The sequence below is a fragment of the Hypanus sabinus genome, chromosome 7 (genome assembly GCF_030144855.1).
Source record: "Hypanus sabinus isolate sHypSab1 chromosome 7, sHypSab1.hap1, whole genome shotgun sequence".
Taxonomy (NCBI): Eukaryota; Metazoa; Chordata; class Chondrichthyes; order Myliobatiformes; family Dasyatidae; genus Hypanus; species Hypanus sabinus.
In genome coordinates this window covers 121,519,667-121,544,481 of record NC_082712.1, presented here as the reverse complement: position 1 = coordinate 121,544,481, position 24,815 = coordinate 121,519,667, and the positions used below count along the sequence as shown (strand labels likewise).

The 24,815-nt window shown below is 39.4% G+C and overlaps 1 protein-coding gene across 1 annotated transcript in view; it reads right to left on the bottom strand.

Moving 5' to 3' along the window:
• The window catches only part of b4galnt4a (beta-1,4-N-acetyl-galactosaminyl transferase 4a), an 819,684-nt gene that overhangs the window by 231,741 nt on the left and 563,128 nt on the right, over positions 1-24,815 (bottom strand). The window contains exon 8 of the mRNA XM_059975496.1: positions 20,810-20,888. Coding sequence (XP_059831479.1) covers positions 20,810-20,888 — 79 coding nt within the window. The remainder of the gene's footprint in view (positions 1-20,809; positions 20,889-24,815) is intronic.

The following is a 24,815-nucleotide window of genomic DNA, read 5'->3' as shown; positions in this document are numbered from 1 at the left end:
CAGCTCAGTCTTCATTTTGTTGTCTCCCATTACTACCTCTCCAGCATTGTTTTCTTTAGCTAGAGGGTGGTGAATTTGTGACTACATACAGCTGTGGAGGTCAGGTTGTTGGGTGTACTCAAGGCAGTGCTTGATAGGTTCTTGATTGGATCAGCCATGATCCAATGGCAGAGCAGACTCCATGAGCCAAATAACCTAATTCTCCTCCTATGTCTTACGGTATCCTGGGACATTAAGCTCCCTGTTATAATCTTTCAGCCATGATTCAGTGATGCCTACAACTTCATACCTGTCAATCTGCAACTGTGCTGCAAGCTCATTACCCTTAATCTAAGTACTGCATGCATTCAGATACAACACTTCCAGTCCTGTATTTTTCCTTTTAGATTTTGTCCGCCTTTTATGTTGCAATTCATCTTGTTGACTGCAATTCCCCCCCACCCAATCAACAGTCACTCCTCACCACACATTGCCTCTGTTTGTAAACCAGCTACCTCACCTTCAGCACTATTATCCACCTTTTCTTTAATACATCTTGCATTGAAATATACACAGCTGAGGACACTAGTTGCTCCATGCTCAACCTTTCAATTCCCAACTTTGTCTGAGGCCTTACCAACATCTGCCTCACATAACCTCTCCATTAACTGGTCTGGCACTCTGGTTCCCCTGCAAGTCTAGTTTAAAACCCACCGTGAAGCATTAACAAACCTTCCTGCTAGGATATTAGTCCCCCTGCTGATCAGGTGCAAACTGTCCTTTCTGCACATGTCCCACCTTCTCTGGAAGAGAGCCCAATAATCCAAAAATCTTATGCCCTCCCTCTTACAGCAACTCCTTAGCCATGGATGAAACTGTATAACCTTCTTAGTTCTGGCCTCACTAACACGTGGCACAGGTAGCAATTTGAGATCACAACCCTGGAGCTTTTGCTCTTTAACCTACCACCTAACTCCTTGAACTCCCTATGCAGAAACTTGTCACTCATCCTATCCATGTCATTGGCACCTACATGGACCACGACTTCTGACTGTTCACCCTCCCACTTAAGAATGCTGAGGACTCAATCAGAGATATCCTGGACCCTGGCACCTGGAAGGCAACATACCATCCAGGAATCTCCTTCTCAGCCACAGAACCTTCTGACCATTCCTCTGACTAATGAATCCCCTATCACCTCATCTCCTCCCTTTCTGAGTCACAAAGGTAGAATCTGTGCCAGAGACCTGACTACAGTACCACTGTGACTTTCTTCAGTTAGGTCACTTCCAACCACCGACAGTATCCAAAGTAATCTATGTGTTGTTGAGGGAGATGGCCTTAATGCTGAAATAATATTTTAATTCCATATTTATTTAATTACTTTAAAATGCAATGTTGTTATTTTGGGGCATTAATAATAATGATCTTCTTCAGCTGGGCTGGACACTATCACACAAATAAAACTGAAGGAAAAGAAGATCACTTTTTTATGTTCTGCCCTGTTTATTAAAATATTATTCTAATTTTGTTGGCATGGGATTCAGTTTTAATTGGTGCTTATATGCTCAATAACTGCTCCAATTTTATTTACTAAATTCTTTGTTGAATTTAAATTTGTCAAACATATGCTTACACTAATCCTACAGAAAATCCATTTCATTCTCCCTACATTCTATCATCTTAGGTTCTACCAATTCCCTACCCACAAGGAGCAATTCACAGTGGATAATTAGCTGACTGAGATACTGTAGAACTTAAGAAAACCTGAACAGAGCTGTAGAGCCATTCAGAATGGAAATTGGACCTTCGGCACAACATTCAACCTAACCCAGATGTCTCTCCAAGCCGGTCCACTTCCCTGCATTTGGCCCATATCCTTCTAAATAATGTCTATCCATGAACCGGTTTGAATGTATTTTTAACATTGTAATTGTAGCACCTCCGCTACCTCCTCTGACAATTCATTCAGTATACCCACCACCCTGTGTGGAAAATTTTTCTCTTAGGTCCTTTTTAATCTTTCCTTTCTCACATTAAATTGATGTCTTCTAATTTTACATTCCCCTACTCTCAAAAAAAAAGACAGTAAGCATCCTTCGTGTCTACACTCCTAAAGTCCTAAAGCAATTAGAATGGATACAGGCCTTTCAGCCCAACAAATCCCTGCCCACCAAGCTAGTCCCAGTTTCCTGCATTGGCTCACGTCCCTCTAAACTTCACCCCCGTATGTACTATCCAAATACATATTAAATTATACTATTGTACCTGCATCAACCACTTCCTATGGCAGCTCATTGCATATACTCACCATTCTCTGCTTGAAAACAAATTATCCTCACGTCCCTTTTAATCTTTCTCCTCTCACCCTAAATCTATGTCAACAAATTTTTGGGACCCCCCCCCACCCCCCACTCTGGGTAAAAAACTATTACCATCCAGTTTCTGTAATCTTAAACATTTCTGTAAGGTTGGGAATCACTAAGTTCACTCCTCACCCTCCTACGGCTTAGGGGAAAAAACAGTCCTAGTCTATTGAAGCTCTTCTTATAATGCAAACATTCCAGACCAGCAACATTAAAAAAAATTTTCTGCTGTCTTTCCATTCTGAAGACATCCTTCCTGTACGTAAGGAGCAAATGCAAGCTTCATTTACTGTAGATGCTGCTTGACTTGCTGAGATCCTCCAGTATTTTGTATGTGTCACCCTAGGTATATGAGAGCAAGGTAATGCTTGGAGTATCATGCTTAAAATAACTGTCAGAAAAATAGATGATTTTTCTACACTTTGTTATCTCTAATGAAATATTCACTCTTCCATCAATGAAATTCAGTAGTGTTAAGTTCTATAACTGTCATGCTGTTTTATCAGAAAAATCAGCTGAAAGGTTGCTCCAAGCATGATGGAGAATTTGTCTCAGTTCTGCTGCAGACTTTGGCTGTCTTATTTGTTTCTGTCTCTCGAGGGGATTCCAGACAACCTCAATGATGTTGAGATCAGGGCTCTACAGAGGCCTCACCATCTGTTGCAGAACTCCTTGCTCTTCTTTTCTTTGAAGATCATTCTTTATGGCCTTGGCTATGTTTGGAGTCATTGTTCTGCTGCAGAATGAAGTTAGGACCAATCAGACCCATCCCTGATGATCTTCTGTGATCTACTTCTCAGCGTTGAGGATTCCATTAATTCTGACCAGATCACAAACTCAGTCTGCAGAAATGCAGTTCCAAACCTGCAGGAAGCCTCTGCCATGCTTCACTATTGACTACAGACACTCATCTATGTAGTGATCTCCAGCTCTTCTACAATCAAACGGTCTCCTGTTCGAGCCAAAAATTTCATATTTTGAGTCATCAGTCCAGAACATTTGCTGCCATTGTTCAGCACCCCAGTCCTTACGTTTTTGTGCATAGATGAGTCTCTTGGCTTTGTTTCCAATTTCAGAAGAATGGCTATTTGGCGGCAACTCTTCCATGAAGACCTCTTCTGATAAGACTTCTCTGTACTGTAGAGAGGTGTACTTGGACTCCAGCAGATTCTGTGAGTTGAAATCTGATAGCAGAGTTGGACTTCTTCCAGCTTAGAAGGGAAATGTTTGGTACATCGCTCATCTTCTGCACACAATTTCCATGGTCTACCACTGAGTTTCTGGCCCTCAACTTGCCTATTTCTTTGTCCTTCTTCAGAAAAGCTTGGACAGCAGATCTTGAAACTCCAGTCTGCTGCAAATTTTCTGCTAGGGAGAGACCTTGCTGATGTGGGATGATCACCTTGTGTCTTGTTTCTATACTCACTCTCGCCATGATGTAGGAGTGAATATACCCTCACCTTTTAGTTTGATTGTCCTCCCAGTTTGATTCCTTCTACACCTGCTTCTGTTTCAGTTAACAACACACACAAAATGCTGGTGGAGACCCAGGACCGAAACATCGACAACACTTCTCCCTATAGATGCTGCCTGGCCTGCTGTGTTCCACCAGCATTTTGTGTGTGTTGCTTGAATTTCCAGCATCTGCAGATTTCCTTGTGTTTGTTCTGTTTCAGTTAATCAGTTTAGTTCATTCAACTTGTTATGTTATTGATCATTAGCACCTGTTTGTTATCTTTGTTTAATTATGCACTGGCCATATTCCTGCAAAGTAATCTAGTGTTTATTTGAAAAGTGGTCTATTACCTAATATGTTATTTTCTTTAATGAAATAGAGCAATTGAATTGACTTGACTTTATTACTTACATCCTTCAAATACATGAGGAGAAAAAATCTTCACATTACATCTCTGTTCAAATGTGCAATGTGCAATTATAGTAATTTATAATAAATAGTATGTACAACAGGACAGTCAATATCACATAGAAATAGAGTTGCATCAGCATGAATTAAGCAGTCTGATGTCCTGGTGGAAGAAGTTGTCCCGGAGCCTGTTGGTCCTGGCTTTTATGCTGCGGTACCGTTTCCCGGATGGTAGCAGCTGGAACAGTTTGTGATTGGGGTGACTTAGGTCCCCGATGATCCGTTGGACCCTTTTTACACACCTGCCTTTGTAATTGTCCTGAATTGTGGGATTTATACAGAATTTCCTCTGTAAAATCAATTTTTTTGGAAAGCGAATGCTTAGAAAACTAAGGTTTGCTCTTTTCTACTGACACACTAATGCAGAAGACACAAAATAAACATCTAAAACAAAATTTATAATTAAAAAGTCTCGGGTGCCTGGGACTTTTCAACAGTACTATATATATTAAATAAGTAGTGCAAAAAGTGAGGAAAATGTACTGTGGCATATCTTCATGGGTTCACTGTCCATTCAGAAATCTGATGGTGGAGAGGAAGAAGCTGTTCCTGGAACATTGAGTGTATCTACCTCAATGAGAAGAAGGTAAATCCTGGATGATGGGGTTCCTTAATTACAGATGCCACCTTTTTGAAGCACTGCTTTTTGAAGGTGTCCTTAATACCGGGGATGCTAAATGCCTGTGATGGAGCTGGCTGAGTTTACAACTTTCTGCGATCCTCTGCAGTGGCACCTCCATACCAGATGGTGATGCTTTCAACTTCACAGCTGTAGAAAGTTGTGAGTGTTGGTGACATGATCACCAGAAGAGCAGTGTGTATATCACTACACCAGAAACAGAACTAAAAGACAAGACTATTACCCCTTTGTTCGGGTGTTTTTACTCTAATTCTATTTGATTGGTATGGAATTCAGTTTCAATGGGTAATTATGCTTGTTATATGGCCAATAACTGTTCCATTTTTGGTTACTAAACTGTATCCAGTTAGATGATAAATGTGCTACCCAACATTATTATTCATCAGCATCTGTGAAGCAAAAAATAATATATGATTGAAAATAAAATCTAGTTAGATTATCTTTTACTTGTTTGGCCTGCTCCATTTTAAGAATCTAATCAAAACATTTTAATCACATTTTAAAACCATGCACACTTGCTATGAATCACATAGAATTAGAGTGATCTTTCACTATTTAACCTCTTGAAAGCTGTGAGAATTTTGAATCTTTCCTCGGTATTGTACTTGTACTTCAATTTTCCAAATTTTTTCATAGCTGTATGTTTTTCCTCATAGAACTCCAGTGAATCTTAACTGCATCTGCTCTGTCTGTGCCTGCATTGTTAGTCACACAAAATGCTGGAGAAACTCAGAGGGCTGGCAGCAAATATGGAAAAAAGTCAACTGTCGACATTTCGGGCCAAAACCCTTCCTGTCCTCCAGCTTTTTCCTCCAACTTGATTCCCAACATCTGCAGATTTTCTCTTGATTCTTATTCATGTACAGCCTTTGGGTTATTCAACATCACTTATCATCCTACAATTAGATCTTGCAGCCAGTATGACTGGTGTTTACCTTTGATTTTGAGCAGAACAACTGCACGGTCCAGAAATAATGGGTAAAAAACCTTCCCTGTTTGCATCAATTCTAAAATACCATCCTGCCATGAGCTGAGGGCACAGTTTCAACCTAAAAATGTAATTCTTTTATTAAAGCAACATATGTAAATAATCTGTGCACATCTTCTGCACAGCATTTTCTTGAAGTTCTTCCATGAAAAGGAAATCAACTTACTACCTCTTGAGACAACTATGTGCTGAACTGTTGCTATTCACGTTCATTATTGTCAAGATATTCAGGACTCCCATATAAATTAACTCAAGTCAGCTTAACTGTGGCTTTCACAACTTCATTCCAACATAGGACATCCCATTGAGTCCAGCAAGTAAATGCAATTCACCAGCAGTTATGAAGTCTGCAAACTGACCTCATTAACTGTTTAGATCTGATCTTTAACAGTAAATGCACTGGGACTCTGGGACAAACGCAACCAGATGGCAGGAACTTAGGCAGGAACAATGGTCAGTATGGAAGAATTAGGTCAAAGGGCCTACTTCTGTGGTGTATAACTCAAGGAATCTCCTCAATAGAAAATGGTGGCTGCAAGGGAAGGCAAGTGTAGTTAGTTAACATTTGTTTTATTAATTTAGATTGGCAAAAAAGCCTTTAACTTTTTTGTGCTTGTTTTTAATTTTCTTATATTTTTAAATAATCATAAACATTTTGAAGTACTTTATTACATCATTCTTAAATAATTGTGGAATATTCTGAAATGTTTCAGCATTTCAAGAAATAATTTTTGGTTGTTACTTGTGCAGGATCTGCTCATGCAATCCTGTGTATAATGTCATTACTTCACATAAGAATGAAGGACGTTTGATAGCTCTGGGCCTTTACTGGCTGAAAATTAGAAGAATGAGGGGGGAAATCTCATTGAAATCTATTGAATATTAAAAGGACTAGATTGAGTAGATGTGGGGAGGATGTTTCTTATAGTGAATGAGTCTAGGATCAAAGGGCACAGCCTCAGAATAGAGGGACATCCATTTACAACAGAGATGGATTACTTGAACCAGAGGGTGGTGAATCAGTGGAATTCATTCCCACAGGCGACTATGGAGGACAGGTTATTGGCTGCCTTTAAGGCAGAGTTTGATAGGATCTTGATTGATCATGCAAAGGGTAACAGGAGGAATGCAGGAGAATGGGGCTGAGAGGAGAGGGAAATGGATCAGCCATGATGAAACAATGGGCTAAATGGCCTGTTCTGCTCCCTTGACTATAATTAGCCCCATCACAAACTATTGCTTTAAGGGCCTTCAGCATGGATGGTCACACTGCAAAATGAATGTGGAAGACCAGGGATGAAAAATCCTAACCTACATGTCACACGTTTTAGAAAATTGCCACATTTCCCCTTGTGCTGATCAGGTACAGTATTCCTATCAGCCTTTTCCAACATGTTTTAAATGCAGGAGAGGTTACTTAAGATCTTTGCAGTTCATCAGTTTTATGTACTTCATGCACCATTAATGATTAATTTTTGGATTTTAAATCCATTATTTTAATTGTCATTGTATTATGAGTGAAAACACTAATGTACCAAAATAGAATGCACTGACATAATAAATTGGCACTGAATAATGAGATTGGAAAATCTCACTTATAGTTATTAGATCTGGTATGAACTCATCTTTCAACCCTCAGTTTTGCTTGATTTATAATATAAATTTAATTGGTGCAGTCATAGCAATTTGACCTGAAATAGAAAATGCATATGAAATATTTTTTTAAAAATAAGATGATTAAATGTTCTTAGAGGGGGTTTGTGTGAAGTCCACCTTGTAATTCAAACAGTAAGGACCAGTTAATTGCATCGTGAACTTCAAATGTGAGTCACCACCACAAATTCAGGCATCTTAAATTAGTGCCTTCAGTGCAAATATTAATTACTATGAGGCTGCAGTTGTTTGAAATTCAATTAAATACCAGAGATTTTACATCTACTCAGTTTGCCGGAAGGTAAGCTATGGAATACCAATTGTCTTCAATTCCATTTACTGGTATTATAGGTATTATTTTTCATATCAAGTACCTAAACAATTTTCTAGTATTTTGCAGAAGAGGCTTAGAAATGCGTGTGTAGCACTCTGTGCTTCTTCACGTTGAGCACTGAATGGTTGGCAAGATGGAAGTCTCCCCCTCAGACCTTGGCAAGCTTACCCCAAAAGCTCAGGCACGAAAGTGCTCTGCTCAGTGCCATTTCACCTAAGTTTCACTTCAAAATGTAAATTAGAAAATAAGCATATTTTATGGCATCACCCTTTAAAACATAGGTAATGACTCCTTTCTGTGAAATAGGTGAAGGCTGGGCTTGAGAAACATAATTAACACTGAATATGGATAGCTTCATACCTTCCAAGTATTTCTTATTTCATCAGTCAGGTAAAAAAAGTCTTCAACATCTAGTTTCAAATGCAATCTGCACAAGCTTTTTGACAACCTTTACATACTGGATGCATGTTCACAATGGTCATCAAGTTCATTTCTTTGGACATAAATGGGTACTATTTAATTTCCAGTACTATTTAATTTCTCCTTATGTACATTTTTGAAGAAGTACTTATATAGGTATATATAAATTTATCATAGTGATGCATTCTAATAGCAACCATTCAGTTATACAGTGTCTTGATGGCAAAAAACATTTTCCAACTAAACACAAGATTCCAGAATTTTACTGCTCATAGTCTCTGACCGAACAAACCACACATTTGATAAATGTTACTACTTCCTTTCACAAGTTAAGCTTGATCACTGGCCTCCAGGGCTTAACAATATAACCTCCGCCCTTGATCGAAATTTTCAAACATAATGGTTGAACCTTGGACTTTGACTCCTTCTGGGCTAAGTCTGAAGAGATACTTTCTCTATCATGGATCAACAGGAGAACATTCCACTTCAGGCAACTTTCATGACTGACTTAGATCTTCAGGTTGAAATTCCCTTTTAATACAACTCTGCTAGATCAACAACTGGTATTTTTCTTATAAACATAATATCCAACTCATCAAAATAACAATTCAATTCAACCCAACTTTCATCTCCTTTAACCCGAGTTAGTTAGACAAGATTAGAAAGGGAAGTCTCTCCAGTATGCCCTTCAACAAGTTTATGCTGACCCTCTAGCTTAACTACCATTTTCCTACCCTATGTCCTTATTCCTCAATTCCTCTAATATCCAAAAATCTATTTGCATTTGTTATGAATAAAATCTATGATTCAGCCTCCACAAAATTCCAGAGTAAAGAATTCCATAATGCACCAGCCTTTGAGTGAAAATAATTCTCCTATTTCAGTCCTAAATGGTCTATTACTTAGTCTGAGATCGTGACTCCTTAAATGTAGAATCCTTTGCCAGGGAAATGTTTTCTACTACTGTGGTGAACTACATATACCTGTCTGGACATGCCCCCCCCCCTGCTGACTGCTCCTGTGGCTCCTCCCACAGACCCCGGTATAAAGGCGATTGGAGGCACAGACCCTTCCTCAGTCTCCAGGATGTTGTGTGATGGTTACTTGCTGTTTGTGCTTTCTTCCAGCCAATAAAAGCCTACCTTAACCCACGTCTCAGAGTTATTGATGGTGCATCAACTGCCCCCTCCCCAATTTATCTTATCAAGATCTCTAAAACATTCTGCACATCTCAATGGGTTCATTCCTCATTCTTAAAAACTAAAGAGAATCGAGATGCACCCTATTCAAGCAGCAAAAGCAAGCTCAGAAGCAATCCTCTCCTTCTGGAGATTAGCCTGGTGAATCTCCTCAGAGCATTTTGATACAAGTTTTCCTGATTGTGACCCAATGACAATCCATATATCTTTCAATTTTGTTGACATTATCTGACACAACTTTGTTCTGGAGCTCAAAATAGACAAATGAACCACAGAATACCCAGTGTTTTCCATGTAATCATTCAATCAATTTGAATAACTGCTACCCACTTTGAATGGTTATGTATGATAATCTACAACAAAACTTCAAAGAAGGTTTATTTTTGCAGTACATATATGCCACCAGATTACTTCTCTGAGATCTATTTTCTTGCAGGCATTCACAGTACGACAAAGGATCAATGAAAAACTGCATGCAAACACCTAATAAACAACCAATGTGCAAAAGAAGACAAATTGTACAAATACCAAATCAATAAATAAATAAATAAATATTATTGAGAACATAAGTTGTAGAGTCCTTCAAAGTGAGACAATGGATTGTGGAATCGGTTCAGTGTTGAGGTGAGTGAAGTGATCCACATTGGTTCAGAAGCCTGATGGTGAAAGATTAATAACTCTTCCTGAACCTAGTGGTGTGAAACCTAACCTCCTTCCCAATGGCAGCAGCAAGAAGAGAGCATGGCCTGGATGGTGAGGGTCCTTAATGAAGGATGCTGCTTTCCTGCAACAGTGCTCCATGTAGACATGCTAAATGGTGGGGAGGACCTTACCCAATATAGACTGGGCTGTATCTGGTACTTTTTATGGACTTTTCCTTTCTTAGGCATTGGTGTTTCCAAACCAGGCTGTGATGCAACCAGTCAGGAAACACTCCATTCTTTATCTATAGAAGTTTGTCAATGTTTTAGATGACATGTCGAATATATGCAAAGTTCTAAGAAAGTAGAGGAACTGCCGTGCCTTCTTTGTAAGGACACTTACATTCTGGTCCCAGGACAGATCTTCCAAAGTGATACACTACAAAATTTAAAGTTACCGACTCACTCTACCTCCAATGCTCTAATGAAAATTGGCTCCTGGTCCTCTGGTTTCCTCCTCCTGTAGTCAATAACCAGCTTTTTAGTTTTGCTGATGCCGAGTGAGAGGTTGTTGTTGTGGCACCATTCAAGCTGATTTTCAATCTTCCTCCTAAATGCTGATTCATCACCAACCTTGATTCAGCCAACAACAGTGGTGTCGTCAGCAAACTTAAAAACAGCATTGGAGCTGTGCTTAGCCTCACAGTCATAACTACAGTATTAAAACGAGTTGGGTGCTATGCACACAGCCCGTGGTTCACCTCTACTGATGATGATTGTGGAGGAAATGCTGTTGCAAATCCAAAGTGAGGAAATTGAGGATCCAGTTGCACAAACAGATATTGAGGCCTAGATCATGAAGCTTATTGATTAGTTTTGAAGGGATGAGAATGTTGAACACTGAGCTATATAGACAATGAAAAGCAGTGTGATGTATGCATCTTCACTATCCAAATGTTACCTATCCAGCTTCTATCCTTCTAGCTTTGGAAAGCCTTTGTGGTACTACTGCCATATCCATGTAACAACACATCCAATCCACTATTATAAGGGACCTTAAATCAGCATTTTACTCATTGACTGGCAAGTAATATACTGTACATACTGACACTGCCTTTATCTAACCCAGACCACTAAAGATAGCTCTATGCTAGATTCTGTCAGACATATCCCAAGGTGTCAATCAAGGAATTAATAACTGAGGTCTGCATCCTCACCAACCACTTGCCCAGCTCCTCATAGCACATCCAACACTATTCTTGTAAACAACATTCAAATTGATATGTCCGTGGAAAATGAAGATGTGAGCCAGACACCCAAAGCCAATGTAATCATGTAGCCGGGAGAAAACAGAATTTCATTTGGTGGCTCTGTCAATAATGTTGCGGTGATGGGCAGGTCATTCAAATATGAAAATGAAAATACTTCTTCTAGGCTTGGAGTAAAATGTATTGTAACTGATAACTTCAATGTAGCATTAGCATTGTAAAATTACACTGACCTTATGCTGCAAATCTCATAGTTGTAAACAGACAGAATTAAGGTACAATTTTTAAACTTCCGGTAAGATGCTGGTACACTCAGATGCAACGGCTTCTATGGCACCAACCAGAGGCGTTATTTTATTTGTTAAACAATTTTTTTTACCATTGCAAGATGCTGCAAGATGCTGCTGGACATTAAGAACTTAAAGTACTGCAGGTCTACACTATCTTTTCTGCCTAATGATCCACGTATTCCATGGACTTCCAAAACATATTACACATACACATAACATGCTCTTGTCCAAAAGCTAGGGGATCATTTTCAGCATGTTGTCTTTAGTTTGTCTAATAGGAAAATATCCTCCCAGCACATATCCCTTCTGAATCCTTTCAAAATTTGACTCATCTCACCCTGAAATTGAAAGAATATCAATGGCAGCCTACAAAGCTGACAAAGACCCAGGAATGTATTGTTAGATTAATCTAACTCTGCGACTAAGCAGTTGACAAATCTAATTTTTCAAAAGTCAAGATTTGGGAATGTATTGAGTGAACTATAATCACAAAGAATTTCATTAAAAAATACTTGATAATCATCACATATTCTGACATGATCATTAAATTTTGCAACACGACAATGGGAATAGGTTAATTACTTGGTTAGAAATGAGGTTCCAAGTTTGTGGCCTTTTCAATTCTTACTCTTAATATTTTTTCAGTGCAAAAAGGTCAAAGATCAAAGTTCAAAGTAAAGTTATGATCAATGTCACCATCTACTGCTCTGAGATTCATTTTCTTACAGGCATTCACAGTAGTACAGAAATACAATAGAAACAATGAAAAAGTGCACACAAACAAGATTGGTTTGCAATTTGTAAGTCCTGTATTTGTCTTAGTTCTAAACGGAGCCTAGAACCCTTGATTTGTAATCCTTACATGGAACAGTACAGCACTCGGACCCACAAAGTTGTGAAGACCTTTTAACCTACTCCAACATCAATCTCACACTTCCCTCCCCACATCCCCCCACTGTTTTCTCTAAGCCATCTGCAAATATTCCTCATGCATCTACCTCTACCATTACCCCAGCAGCACATTTCATGCAACTAAAAAAAAGCTATTTCTGACATCCCCCTGTGGTTTCCTCCACTCACCTTAAGGTTATCATTTTTTTAGTGATACAGTGTAGAGCATCGTTGGAATTGAACACTGAACTCCGAAGCCCCGAGCTGTAATAGCATCACCCTAACTGCTACGCCATCATGGTGCCCTAAAACAATGCCTTTCATATTAGCCATTAGCCATTGGCTGTCCACGCTATCAGTGTCTTTTATCACCTCTATCAAGTTAGGTCTCATCCTCCTTCACTCTAAGTAGAATAGTCTGAGATCGTTCAACCTAACTTCATAAGACATGCTTTCTAACCCAGACAGAATCCTGGTAAATCTCCTCAGCACCCTCTCTAAAGCTTCCACTTTCTTCCTATAATGAGGGTCTAGAAATGAACAGAATATTCTGCATATAGTCCAACAAGAGTTTTATAGAGCTACAACATTAATTCATAGTTCTTGAATTCAATATCCCAATTAATAAAAGCCAACATGCCATATATCTTCTTAAACACTCTACCAATTTGCACAGCAGCTTTGATGGTTCTATGGATGTGGACCCCAATATCCCTCTGTTCCCCCATGCTGCTAAGAATCCTGTCCTTAACCCTGTGCTCTGCCTTCAAGTTTAACCTTCCAAAGTGTATCACTTCACACTTATCCAGATTGAACTCCTGCTTCCTGAACTTCTCAGCCCAGGTCTACATCCTTTCAATGTCCCGTTCTAACCCACAACAATCTTCACTCGATCCACTATGCTGCCAATCTTCATATCATCTGCAAGCATACTAATCCATCTTTCCACTTCCACATTTTACTCATTAATAAAGATCACTAAGAGCCAGGGTCTCAGAACTAATCCCTGCTGTACGCCACTGGTTACCGAACTCCAGGCAGAATATGTTCTATCAATACTACCCTCTGCTTTCTATGGGCAAGCCAATTCCAAATCCATGCAGCCGAGTTTCCCTGGATCCTATGCATGAGCTGACCATGGGGAACCTTGTAAATTGCCTTTCTAAAATCCACATACACCACATCCATTGCTCTACTTTAATCAATTTACTTTGTCACATCTGAAAAGCTTATGAGGCATGATCTGCCTCTTACAAAGTTACCTTTGATCAGATGTGGCTTCTCCAAACGCTCTTAAATCCTGTGACTATGAATCCTCTCCATTAGTTTGCCCACCACTAATGTAGGACTCACTGGTCCACAATTCCCAGGATTATCCCAATTACCCTTCTTGAGCAAAGGAATACTGTACCATTTTCCACCTTCCAGTCTTCTGGTATAACTCTTGTGGTTAGAGAGGATGCAAAGATCATTGCCAAAGGCGCAGATTTCCCTTCCCTCGCTTCATGTAGTCCCATCCAGCCCCGATGACTTACTTATCCTAATGCTTTTCAAAAGTTCCAGCACATCCACTTTCTTAAACATTATCATGTTCCAGCATATCAGCCTGCCCTATACTATCCTCACATTCGTTAGTGTCTGAAAAGCCTTGAATACTTCATCCAAATGATATAAATTCCACTCTAGCATGAAAAATCTACTTCCAAACTAACTTCAATGAGTTAAACAATGTTCTTCTTGTTGAGACTCGCTAATCTGTTATCAGTACAATGATAGACATTTGCACATTTCCCATTGTATGTGGTTAAAGTGGACACTCATCAAAACTGTAGGAATCTTCTCTTCTCTATTGCTTTGTAATTCTACACAGCTTTTCCTGAAATAACAAATTTTACAAGACACCAACTTATACATGTTTTAAGTAAATGGACCTCTGACTAGTACTATTGAATGTTTTAGTGTTCCTAATAATGGAAATCTCAAGCAAATCCTCCATGTGTTGTTGTTTTTCAAGCATATGTGGCTACTGGGAAGTTGGACATGCAATGTTTTCACATACTTATTACGATACCGAGTGTCATCAACCCCAACAAGAGCACCTTCAGAAAAGTTCACTGAAGTCCAGATAATTTTCCAATCACTCAGAAGTTAGATTAATATTAATATTATTTTTAGCTGGTACTGCTCATTTCCCCTCAGAAAGCATAGTGCTAATGAGAATCTTTGACTCATGAAGATTAAGCTAATTGATCAGGTTATCTTTCGTGAGCAGCCAGCTTCATTTTTAACTAAAAGTTATACAGAGAAATGTGTGAAATGAAACAGTCCATCCAGTGACCATCTCAAGCTGTTAAACATGATGCAATCGACGTATATTTCTAATAAATTACATTCAATCATGCAGAAGATTATTAGATTCTGGAATAGTTCTGGAGGACTGGAAAATTGCAAATGTCACTCCATTCTTCAAGAAAGAAGGGAGGCAGAATAAAGGAAACTATAGTCCAGTTAGCCTGCCCTCAGTGGTTGGGAAGATGTTGGAGTCCATTGTTAGGGATGAGGTTTCGGGGTACTTGAAGGCACATGATAAAACAGGCCAAAGTCGGCATTATTTCTTTAAGGGAATATCTTGCTTACTAAATCTGTTGGAATTCTTTGAGGGAACATCAAGCAGGATAGACAAAGGAGAATCTGTGGTTGTTGTATGCTTGGAATTTTCAAAAGGCATTTAACAAGATAAGAGTCCACGCTGTTATTGGAAAGATACAAACATAGATAGAGAATTGGCTAATTGGCAGGAGGCAAAAAGTGGGAATAAAGGGTGACAAATGGTGGTCCACAGGAGTTGGTATTGGGATAGCTTCTTTTTACGTTGTATGCCAATGAATTGAATTATGGAATTGTTGGCTTTCTGGCCAAGTTTGCGGATGACTGACTGGACACTGGGACAGCTTTTCCCTCACTGCTGTGAGACTTTTGAACCCATTACCTTTTTCACATTCCCTTCCCAGTGGTGCTGCCACATTCTCAAACTCTTAATTCTACCACTTGCATTATTGTTATGGCTTTGTGGCCGAATTTGTGAATTATGCAGACAGGTGGAGATGCAAGTAGTGTTCAGGAAGTAGGGGGGTTGCAGAAGGACTTGGGCAGAAGAGCAGAATGGGCAAAGAAGTGGCAAATAGAATTCAGATTGAGAAATATATGGTCATGCACTTTGGCAGAAGGAATTACAGCATAGACTATTTTCTAAATGGGGAGAGAAATCCAAAATCCAAGATGCAAGGGACTCCCCAAGCACGATTTTCTAAAGGTTAGTTTACAGGTTGAGTTGGTGTTGAGGAAGGGAAATGCATTGCTGGCATTCATTTCAAGAGGAATAGAATATAAAAGCAAGGATGTAATGCTGAAGTACAGGTGAGCCCACATTTGGAGTGATGTGTGCAATGTTGGGCCCCTTATTTAAGAAAGGATATTCTGATATTGGAGAGGGTTCAGAGGAGGTCCATGAGAATGATTCTGGGAATAAAAGGATTGTTGAATGAGAAGTGATTGATGACTTTGGGTCTTTGATCGCTGGAACTTAGAAGAATGGGGGGTAGGATCTTATTGAAACCTATAAAATTTTGAACTTCCTAACGTGGAAAGGTTGTTTCCCATGGTGGAGGAGTCTAAGACCAGAGGACACAGCCTCAGAATAGAGGGACACCCATTTAGAATGGAGATGAGGAGAAATTCCTTGAGCCAGGGGGGATGAGTCTGTAGAATTCATTGCTACAGGCTGCTGTGGCAGCCAGGTTGATAAGTTCTTAATTAGTCAGGGCATAAAAGTTTATGGAAGAAGGCAGTAGAATGGGGTTGAGAGGGAAATGTATCAACCATAAAGAAATGATGGAGCAGATTCTATGGGCCGAATGGCCTAATCCTACTCCTATGTCTGATGGTCTTACGTTACTTCAGTATTTCTTTTTGCACCACTTCACTTTGCAGTACTATTCTTTGCACTATTTTGTTATTTTGCATTCACAGTATTTACTGTTGCATTCATAAATCATAATTAGATTATTATCACTGACTTCGATGACATGAAATTAGTTGTTTCGTGGCAGCAATACAGTGCAAAGAAAAACACTATAAATTACAAAAAATAAATTAGGGCAATAAAGGAAAATAAGGTAATGTTCATGGACTGTTCAAAGATTCATTGGCTTATGCAAAAGACCTTGTGCAAAACTTCACTGGTATAACCAGTATAATTTTTGATTGTTTTTATCCTTCACACATTAACTCTGAAATGTCTATCAGCTCCTCTGTCTTGCTTCCCAATAATAATAATTTAAAACATATTATCCATCAACTAATAAATTTATATCAATATACTGCTGTAAATCCAACAAATTACAAATTAATTCAATGTCTTGTTATTCATGTTCACTGAAGTCTTCATTGCACATATTACGAGATCTCTGAAGTTTCCAATCCAGGCACCAGACGTTTCTGTTTATCAGTTTTTACAGAACTTATACACATTCAGTCTCGTATCTTGTGCTGCTATTGTTGCTTCAGCAATCAATCATTTGACTCTGTTTCAGAGCCTGCCTCATTGTCTTCGTATAGTTACATATAGGTGCTAAACTATCTTACTTTAAAGTTAACAGAGTTCATTTAAAAAAAAATCTGTGACTACTTAATTTACCATTATGCATTTGATATATTGCTAGATTTCAGAACTTCACTTACAATAATTGTTCCTTTAGTTGCTTCTTAAAGCCTTCCAACTTTGTGTCTCTGGTCTCATAAGATCTTACCTACCAATCTAGTTTTCTGTAAACACAAAACCTTTCATGTTCGCCTGTCACTTTTGAAGCCCCAAAGTCACTTCTTCTGACTTTCCTTTTTTGTATTGCCTCCAAAGCTATCAAGCCTGACATGACCATTTTCAATATGTTTTCTTGTATTCTAGCTACATTGTAAGCCAGTGCCACTGTAATGTCCTGTAGTTCTTTATAGCCACCTCCCCACCACAATGTAATCTGTTCAGCAGTTCTTCAAATTTTAAGAATCTTATAGAGAGAAAACTCTTCTCTAAATGTTCCCACAGCCTCGTCTTGTGTGTTTCTGTGCATCATTGCTGGACCAAATCAATTTCACAGCACTGCAAGACTTGGTGTTGAGACTTTCCATTATGCACTCCTAAGATAACATGGCTGTTGTCCTGAAACTTCTGTGCATTTGTTCTCTCATGTTGTTTGAATCGGAATTGGAATTGGTTTATTATTGCCACAAGTACCAAGCTTGTCTTGCATACCGTTCATACAGATCAAATCATTGCACAGTACATTAAGGTCAGACAAAATTAAACAAAGACAGAATGTAGTGTAAGAGTTACAGAAAAAAAGTGCAGTGCAGACTAACAATGTGAAAGATCATAACGAGGTAGATTGTGAGGTCAATGCCCATCTCATCATACTAGTGAACCATTCATTAGTCTGATAACTGTGAGGTAGAAGCTGTCTTTGAACCTACTTCAGGCTTTTCTATTGATGATCTTCTCCTGGCCCTGAACACAGAAGGGATACCTCAGCCTTGCCTAATTCTCTGACCGGTTTGTTCCTTTGCAGGTCTACTTCTCAACCTCATATTGGCTTTTGAAGTCATTTCTATAAATCAACAGCTTCTGCCAATCTGATGTCTTGTCTCTTCCCAGGAGGGTTTTGGATTTGACTGATAGCCCAAGCTTTATGGAGAGAGGTGTCTGTTCTTGCTGTAGTCCCACACCAAGCAGCACTTTCTCTCATCTTTTAATTGCACAGTAGACACTGAAACTCTATTTTATATAGTTTTCCCACTGCAGCTATAGCCTATGTTTGCTGGCTAGAAACTTACTTGCTCCTTCCAAACCCCAGTTGCCTTGAGGTCTGTTTAAGTAGAACCAGTGTAAGTGGCTGCGAGATTTCCTCACCACCAACTGCTGCAATCTTTTCATTAATGTTGTCAATCAGATCAGCAATTCCCCCATTTCCACCTCCTTATTACCTTATTCTACCATGTGCATCCTGTGGAACTGTTCCAGAATATTGCCCCTTGTATCCAAATCCTTCAAGGATATGTGAAATGCTGACAGTTACTTCCTTCAAATTTCTGATACACAACACACCCTACTGTGTGATTTCTGTAGCACGACGCCAACCTGAACAAGCCATCCAAGAATAAGGGACTCCTATAACATTCATATGGTATGACCACCTGCAGTGTTCCCATCTTTTATGCTCACATCACTGAGTCCACTTATGGCATCTTTGTGGCTGGGTGCAAAGAAGAAGCCAGCATCACCATTAACATCTGCTACCCAAGCATAATGCCTTACGTTTTTTAAGTGCCATCTCCACCCTGTTGGCCACTGTAAATACTCCCCAAAACATTGTCCTCTATTATTATGCAACTCAGATTGAACTACCCCCTGTTGGTCAATGCGTACACCAAATAATTCTGCAATGCTTGATCTAAAACAATTCGGAAATGGAAACATCTTCCAATCTTTAACCTTACAGTGTACCTTCAACAACCAGTTCCTCTGGTCCCTGGTTACACATGCCAAATCTGCAGTACAAGATCTTACCTGTAGTTCATGATGCCTGTAGACTCACCAACATTCCCTCAGCTCCATAACTCACAATCATCACCATACCCTTTGCACAGTTTGCCAGGTTTCTTTGCTCATTGTCCTTCCCCTGCAATCTGTACGAACATTTTGATTCATTCCATATGCTGGCAGAATAACCACATCCATTCCAATCTGCAGTTCCTTCATTTCCACCACACATCACCATCACTCCATTGAGAGAAAGGCATTCTTTATCTTGTTCACACTGGATCACTGTCTTGCTGCTCCTTCAAACAATAACTCAATACCAAAGTAATTACTGTCCAGTCTTTAGCATTGTCACAGAGACATAAGCACGAAAACTGACACACCAGCCCACTGTGCTGGTGTCAACATTGAAGTACTATCCATAGTAATCCCATTTGTACCAGCACTTGCCACCTGAAATGCTGTGTTGGTAATTTATAAGTGGTCATCCTGAAATTTAAATACTGTGAGGGGTTCTGCCTTCCCCATCCATTCAAGCACTGTATTCTAACCGACCACTGGGTGAAAATGTTGTTCTTCCAATCTCCTCTAAACCCCCTTACCCCAAACCTATACCTGCTTGCTTTATTGTCTATTTGCCTGTATAAGTAGCAGAGGTAAATTTATTAACATAATACCTGTACTAAAGGAAATAATTTTCAACCAATCGCTGTGAGCATGCAATGTTCATGTTGGAATGTGGTGAATGTTGCAGGCTTAGGTTGTGTTGGCTGTTAATGCAGTAACACGTTTCACTACATGTTTCAATGTACATGTGATAAATAAATGAATCTAAATATCTAGTATAGCTTACCAATCAGTTGTAAAAAATTAATCACAAAAACATTTCCGATCTCCCTTAAATCCCAGTACCAGAAAATTCAAGACCTAGTAAGTAATTAATACCTCCCTCTAAGAACTATGTGAACAAGGCAGCTTCCTTCTATTGTGGCCAGGTTTCCTTATGAAGCCATCACTTTACCTTGTTGCATCGTTCCAACTCATCATAATGCTGGCTAAGGCCACATTGATCTTCATGATCTTGATGAACTCGGGAACAGTGTCTCTCAAACCAATTCTCTATCAACAAAATGAACACAGCTGATCTGTGTCCTACCACCAGACATCCACCTTTCTCTGCTCCAACTAAGTTTCCTCCATCAGTTTAACTACACTTACCTACACTTTCCATTATCATTCTTTCCTAAATGTTAAGCATTACTAACTGTTTAAACATAAAATCGTTCACGCATAAAATGTGATGTTCAGACAGATTATAGAACAAGACTCCAATTGAGAGGAGGCAACAACTTGCAAACTAGCCTCACCATCCAGTCTCCACTCTTCCACCTATTTCACAAAAATGAAACAGCTAAATCCTTGTTCGAATATTACTTGATTTAGGGAATACAATTTATAATTTTCAGCAGGATCTTTAACGTTAACCTTGGTTCTTTATGTTTAATTGAGAGGGTAGTGAAATAATCCAAAAGGAGCAATTAACTATCCTTGGCCTGACAAGCTCCTGAATATGCTGATAATGAATATCCCATTCAGGTGAGGTTGCTAAGTTACAGTCACTTACCCCCACTTCCACATGATCAGATCCTCTATCATCTTGTTTATGAAGCACCTCAAAATAGTATCTTCGTGCAGAAATAACACTGTGGAGAAAAGAAATGTATTAGTGAGGACATTTTTAGAAGAAATCTTTGAGCAGCTACAATATTTCAGTGATGCAGGGTAGTGCATTACATGATGCTGACATAATACCACCCACTGATGGCTGTCTATTCTCAGCTTTGCCTCTAGAGTATGGCTTCAAGTGCTTCTTCTGATGGGACTCATTCCCACCTCATATTGCACAGCTTGGTCTTCAAATTCCTGGCAAATTTCCATTGCTAGAGAGCATGTACTAACACATTCCAAAATCAAAACACTGGTCCATATGGTTTTAGTACATTCTTTATATCTCGATTCTTTATTTATCCCTCAAAAGTTCAGTGGTTAGTTATAATGCTCAGTTCTCAAATTCTTAACTTCTAAGCCTGATCATTTTGTCCTTACCTAGTGTGGATTTTGGATAAGTACAGGATTGGGATCCCATTCACAATGGAACAGTGTGTTAGACTCAATGAAAGAATGGCCTATGTGAGTGCAGTACTGCAGATAAAACTAAACGGTGTGAGCTAAGGGACTTAGGGGAGCTAAATACAACCTTTTATCTTCAGTGGCGATTACCTGGAGTACATTGCTGGACAGTGAGTTTGAAGCAGAGTCACTTTACAGCATTTTACAAGTGTCCAAAGGAACACTTGAAGGGTCTAGACATGGCCAGATGCTGGAAGACTTAACTTATTTATTTATTGAGATCCAACCATTCAAGAGGTGTCGCCCAGCAATCTCCTGATTTAATCCTATTCTAATCGCAGAACAATTTACAATAACTAACTAACCTACCAAATGGCACATCTTTGCACTGTGGGAGGAAAGCGGAGCACCCAGAGGAAACCCAGGGGTCATAGAGAGAACATACCGGCAGCAGCGGAAAATGAACCCGAGTCACTGGTACCATAAAGCACTCTGCCATAATGTTATTAATTAAGGAAGGATCCCTATGGAGTATGGATATGATGAGCTAAATGGTTCTGTTTCTATGCTCTATGGCCAAAGGATAACAGCACTGGAAATGTACCACACTTGAAGTCTGGAGGAGAGAATAAAAACCAGTGAGAATGGAGACATGAAGAGAGGGCTGTTTTAAAAAAGTAACTCCACAGCTTCCAGTAAAATGAACAAAAATAAACCAGTCATTACCACCCTCCTTCTTTCCCCCACAATACAGACCTCTACTGCACAGTTCAATGGTTGGTTTGAAAATTTTACTCAGTAATCTGTTGGCTCACACAAGGAAAATAACTTGAAATTTAAAAGTCAGCAGGAATGCCTTGTTAATATAAGCATAACCTTTAAGAACATGATATTTGAAACAAAATCGATTGCAATGTGCACTGAAGCACTAAAAACTTCGTTGAGCTCTGATAGTATTGGCTTTAAGCTGACAGCCAATGCATATAGTTGTGGAAGCTGACCAGCATCACACTTAAAAACAAGAAGGCCACTTTCAGAGAAGGCTGTCAACTGGAAAGCAGGTTACCGACCCAAGTCTTAAGCCAATGCTCAATAAATCTGTACCTACAAGACATTTTCCTGGCAGTAGAACAAGGCTGATTGCCACAACGCTCCCTTCCTCATTCAGTTACAGTTTGTGCCTGAGCCAAAACCAGAATAAAATCACTCATTATATGTATCAATGCAATTGAATTTGAGCTAATGGCCGTGTGAGCTGTTTAACTGGGATCAGCTCAAATTCCTGACAGACCATTCTTTAAATCTGGACTTAATTATACCTGATGGTGAAAGAAATTAAAATGCAGTAAACAGGTGAGCTTAATCATTGCATATTGCTTTGCAAGCCATTAGAATGGAGAAAGATGCAAGCTAATGAGAATTTAAAACCTATGCTATGCATCTTCTAGCAAACTAGGAGTGGTATGAATTGATAATCTCTGATTCTATCACTCCAGCTCAGATTTGAATCCAATCCAAGTAGCTGGGATGAGGCAAGTATCTTCTTTACATAATAATAAGCATGCACAGATACAAAAGACTGCAGATTAATGGTTAGTCATGAACAACAATTAATCTGCTGGAGGGATTCGGCGGGCCAAGCAGCATCTGTGGGTTGAAGCTGGGATAACAAACTTGTTAATGCTTCTGTTCAAAGTCCTGATGCAGGGGGGATTTCGACTTGACACTCTCCACCACTTCCAATGGGGCCTAACTTACCAAGTACCTGAAACAACCTGCAGACAAGAAACTGCAGATGCTAGAATTTGGAGCAACTCAGAAGTTCCAAATGAAAGGTCTCAACGTGAAGCATCAACTGTCCCATTTCCCTTCAGAGATGCTGCCTGACCTGCTAAGTTCTGAGTTCCTCCATGACTCATTTGCTGTTCTTCCAAAAGATTGCTTGTTGCTACAGTTGTAATAGAGCTAATTGTCCACAATAGAGCCGTCTACCAGAAGCATGAAGTAAGATACCCAATTTTAGCATGGCAAAAACTTTTACACAAAACAGTGATAGAACAAAATGGAAATTCTCCTGCTGGTAGGTGAAGGAGGTTTGGTTTTCCAAGGTTGGACAGACAAGAGCTCCTTTTTGCTTTTAACCATGACTTTACTGACCTATTTCGGGACTGTTCAGAGCATTGGCTTCTGTCTTCTTCGGAGGAAATTGAATGTTTATTAAGGTGAGGGCTTTAAAGCTTCAATAGTGATTTGACAAGAGTAAATAGAACAGAACATCGAACACTGTAGCACAGGAACAGGCCCCTCTGTTCACGATATTGTACTGAACTAATTAAACTAGCAATTAAATACTAAACTAATCCCTTATGCCTGCATAATGTCCCGAGGGAGATGCATGTATCACAGGGAGAATGTGCAAACTCATCTTGCTCATCTCTGGAGTTCAGCCACAATTCAGTGATACTGCAGCTATGCTACACACTGGATGTGTAGCTTTTGCTTAAGGCAAGGAGGCAAAACGATAGATCTTCCAATCTGATCTGGGGAACTCATTGTAATCCAAACTCGTATGTGTGGGTTGGGGATTGTTTGTTGGAAGTGGAGACCTTGCTGACACCAAGAGGGATCCAGAGCTTTCATTTGGACACTTGATGGAAACTAGGAGGAATGAAGTATTTATCTGGTGTATCAGAGAGGGGTGACCACTACTAAGCCATTACCTTCTAAGATCTTACACTTTGTTAGTTAGTAGACTACCTCCAAGTTTCACAGAATGGGTTTCCAGGTAAACAAAAAAAGTGTGCTTAAGAAGAATCCATAACATGGAATGTTTGACCAGCAAAACACACCAGTGGCTGTTTTTTTCTTCAGAAGGCTAAAGAATTTGGCACGTTCTCATTGACACTCACATTTTTTATAAATGCAGTACAGAAAGCACCCGACCCAGTTGCATCACGGATCGGTATGGCAGAGCTATCAGTCTGTAACCACAGCTAAAAAAAAATTAAGGGATTTGTGAACACAGTCAAGTGCAGCACACAAACCAGCCTCCCTCTTCTGGCTCCATCTACATTTCCCGCTGCCTCAGAAAGGCAGTCAAAGTAATAAAAGACATCTTCCACCCCAGTCATCCTCTCTACTCCCCTTTCAATTGGGCAGAAAATGCAAAAGCTCGATAATAGGTACCACCAGGCTCAAGGACAGCTTCTATTCCATTATTATCAGACTCTTGAAAGATCCTCTTGTACGATAAAAATGAATCCCTGATCTCACAATTTAGCTTGTCGTGGCTCTGCACTTTCGCTGCAACTGTAACACTATATTCTGTAATTTTATTTCCTTTTCTACTACTTCACTTTACATATGAAAGGATTGGTATAGGTGACATGCAAAAAAAAATCACAGTAAAAGACCATTAGACATAGGAGCAGAATTAGGCCATTCAGCCCATTGTGTCTACACTGCCATTTGATCACAGCTGATTTATGTTTCCTTTCAAC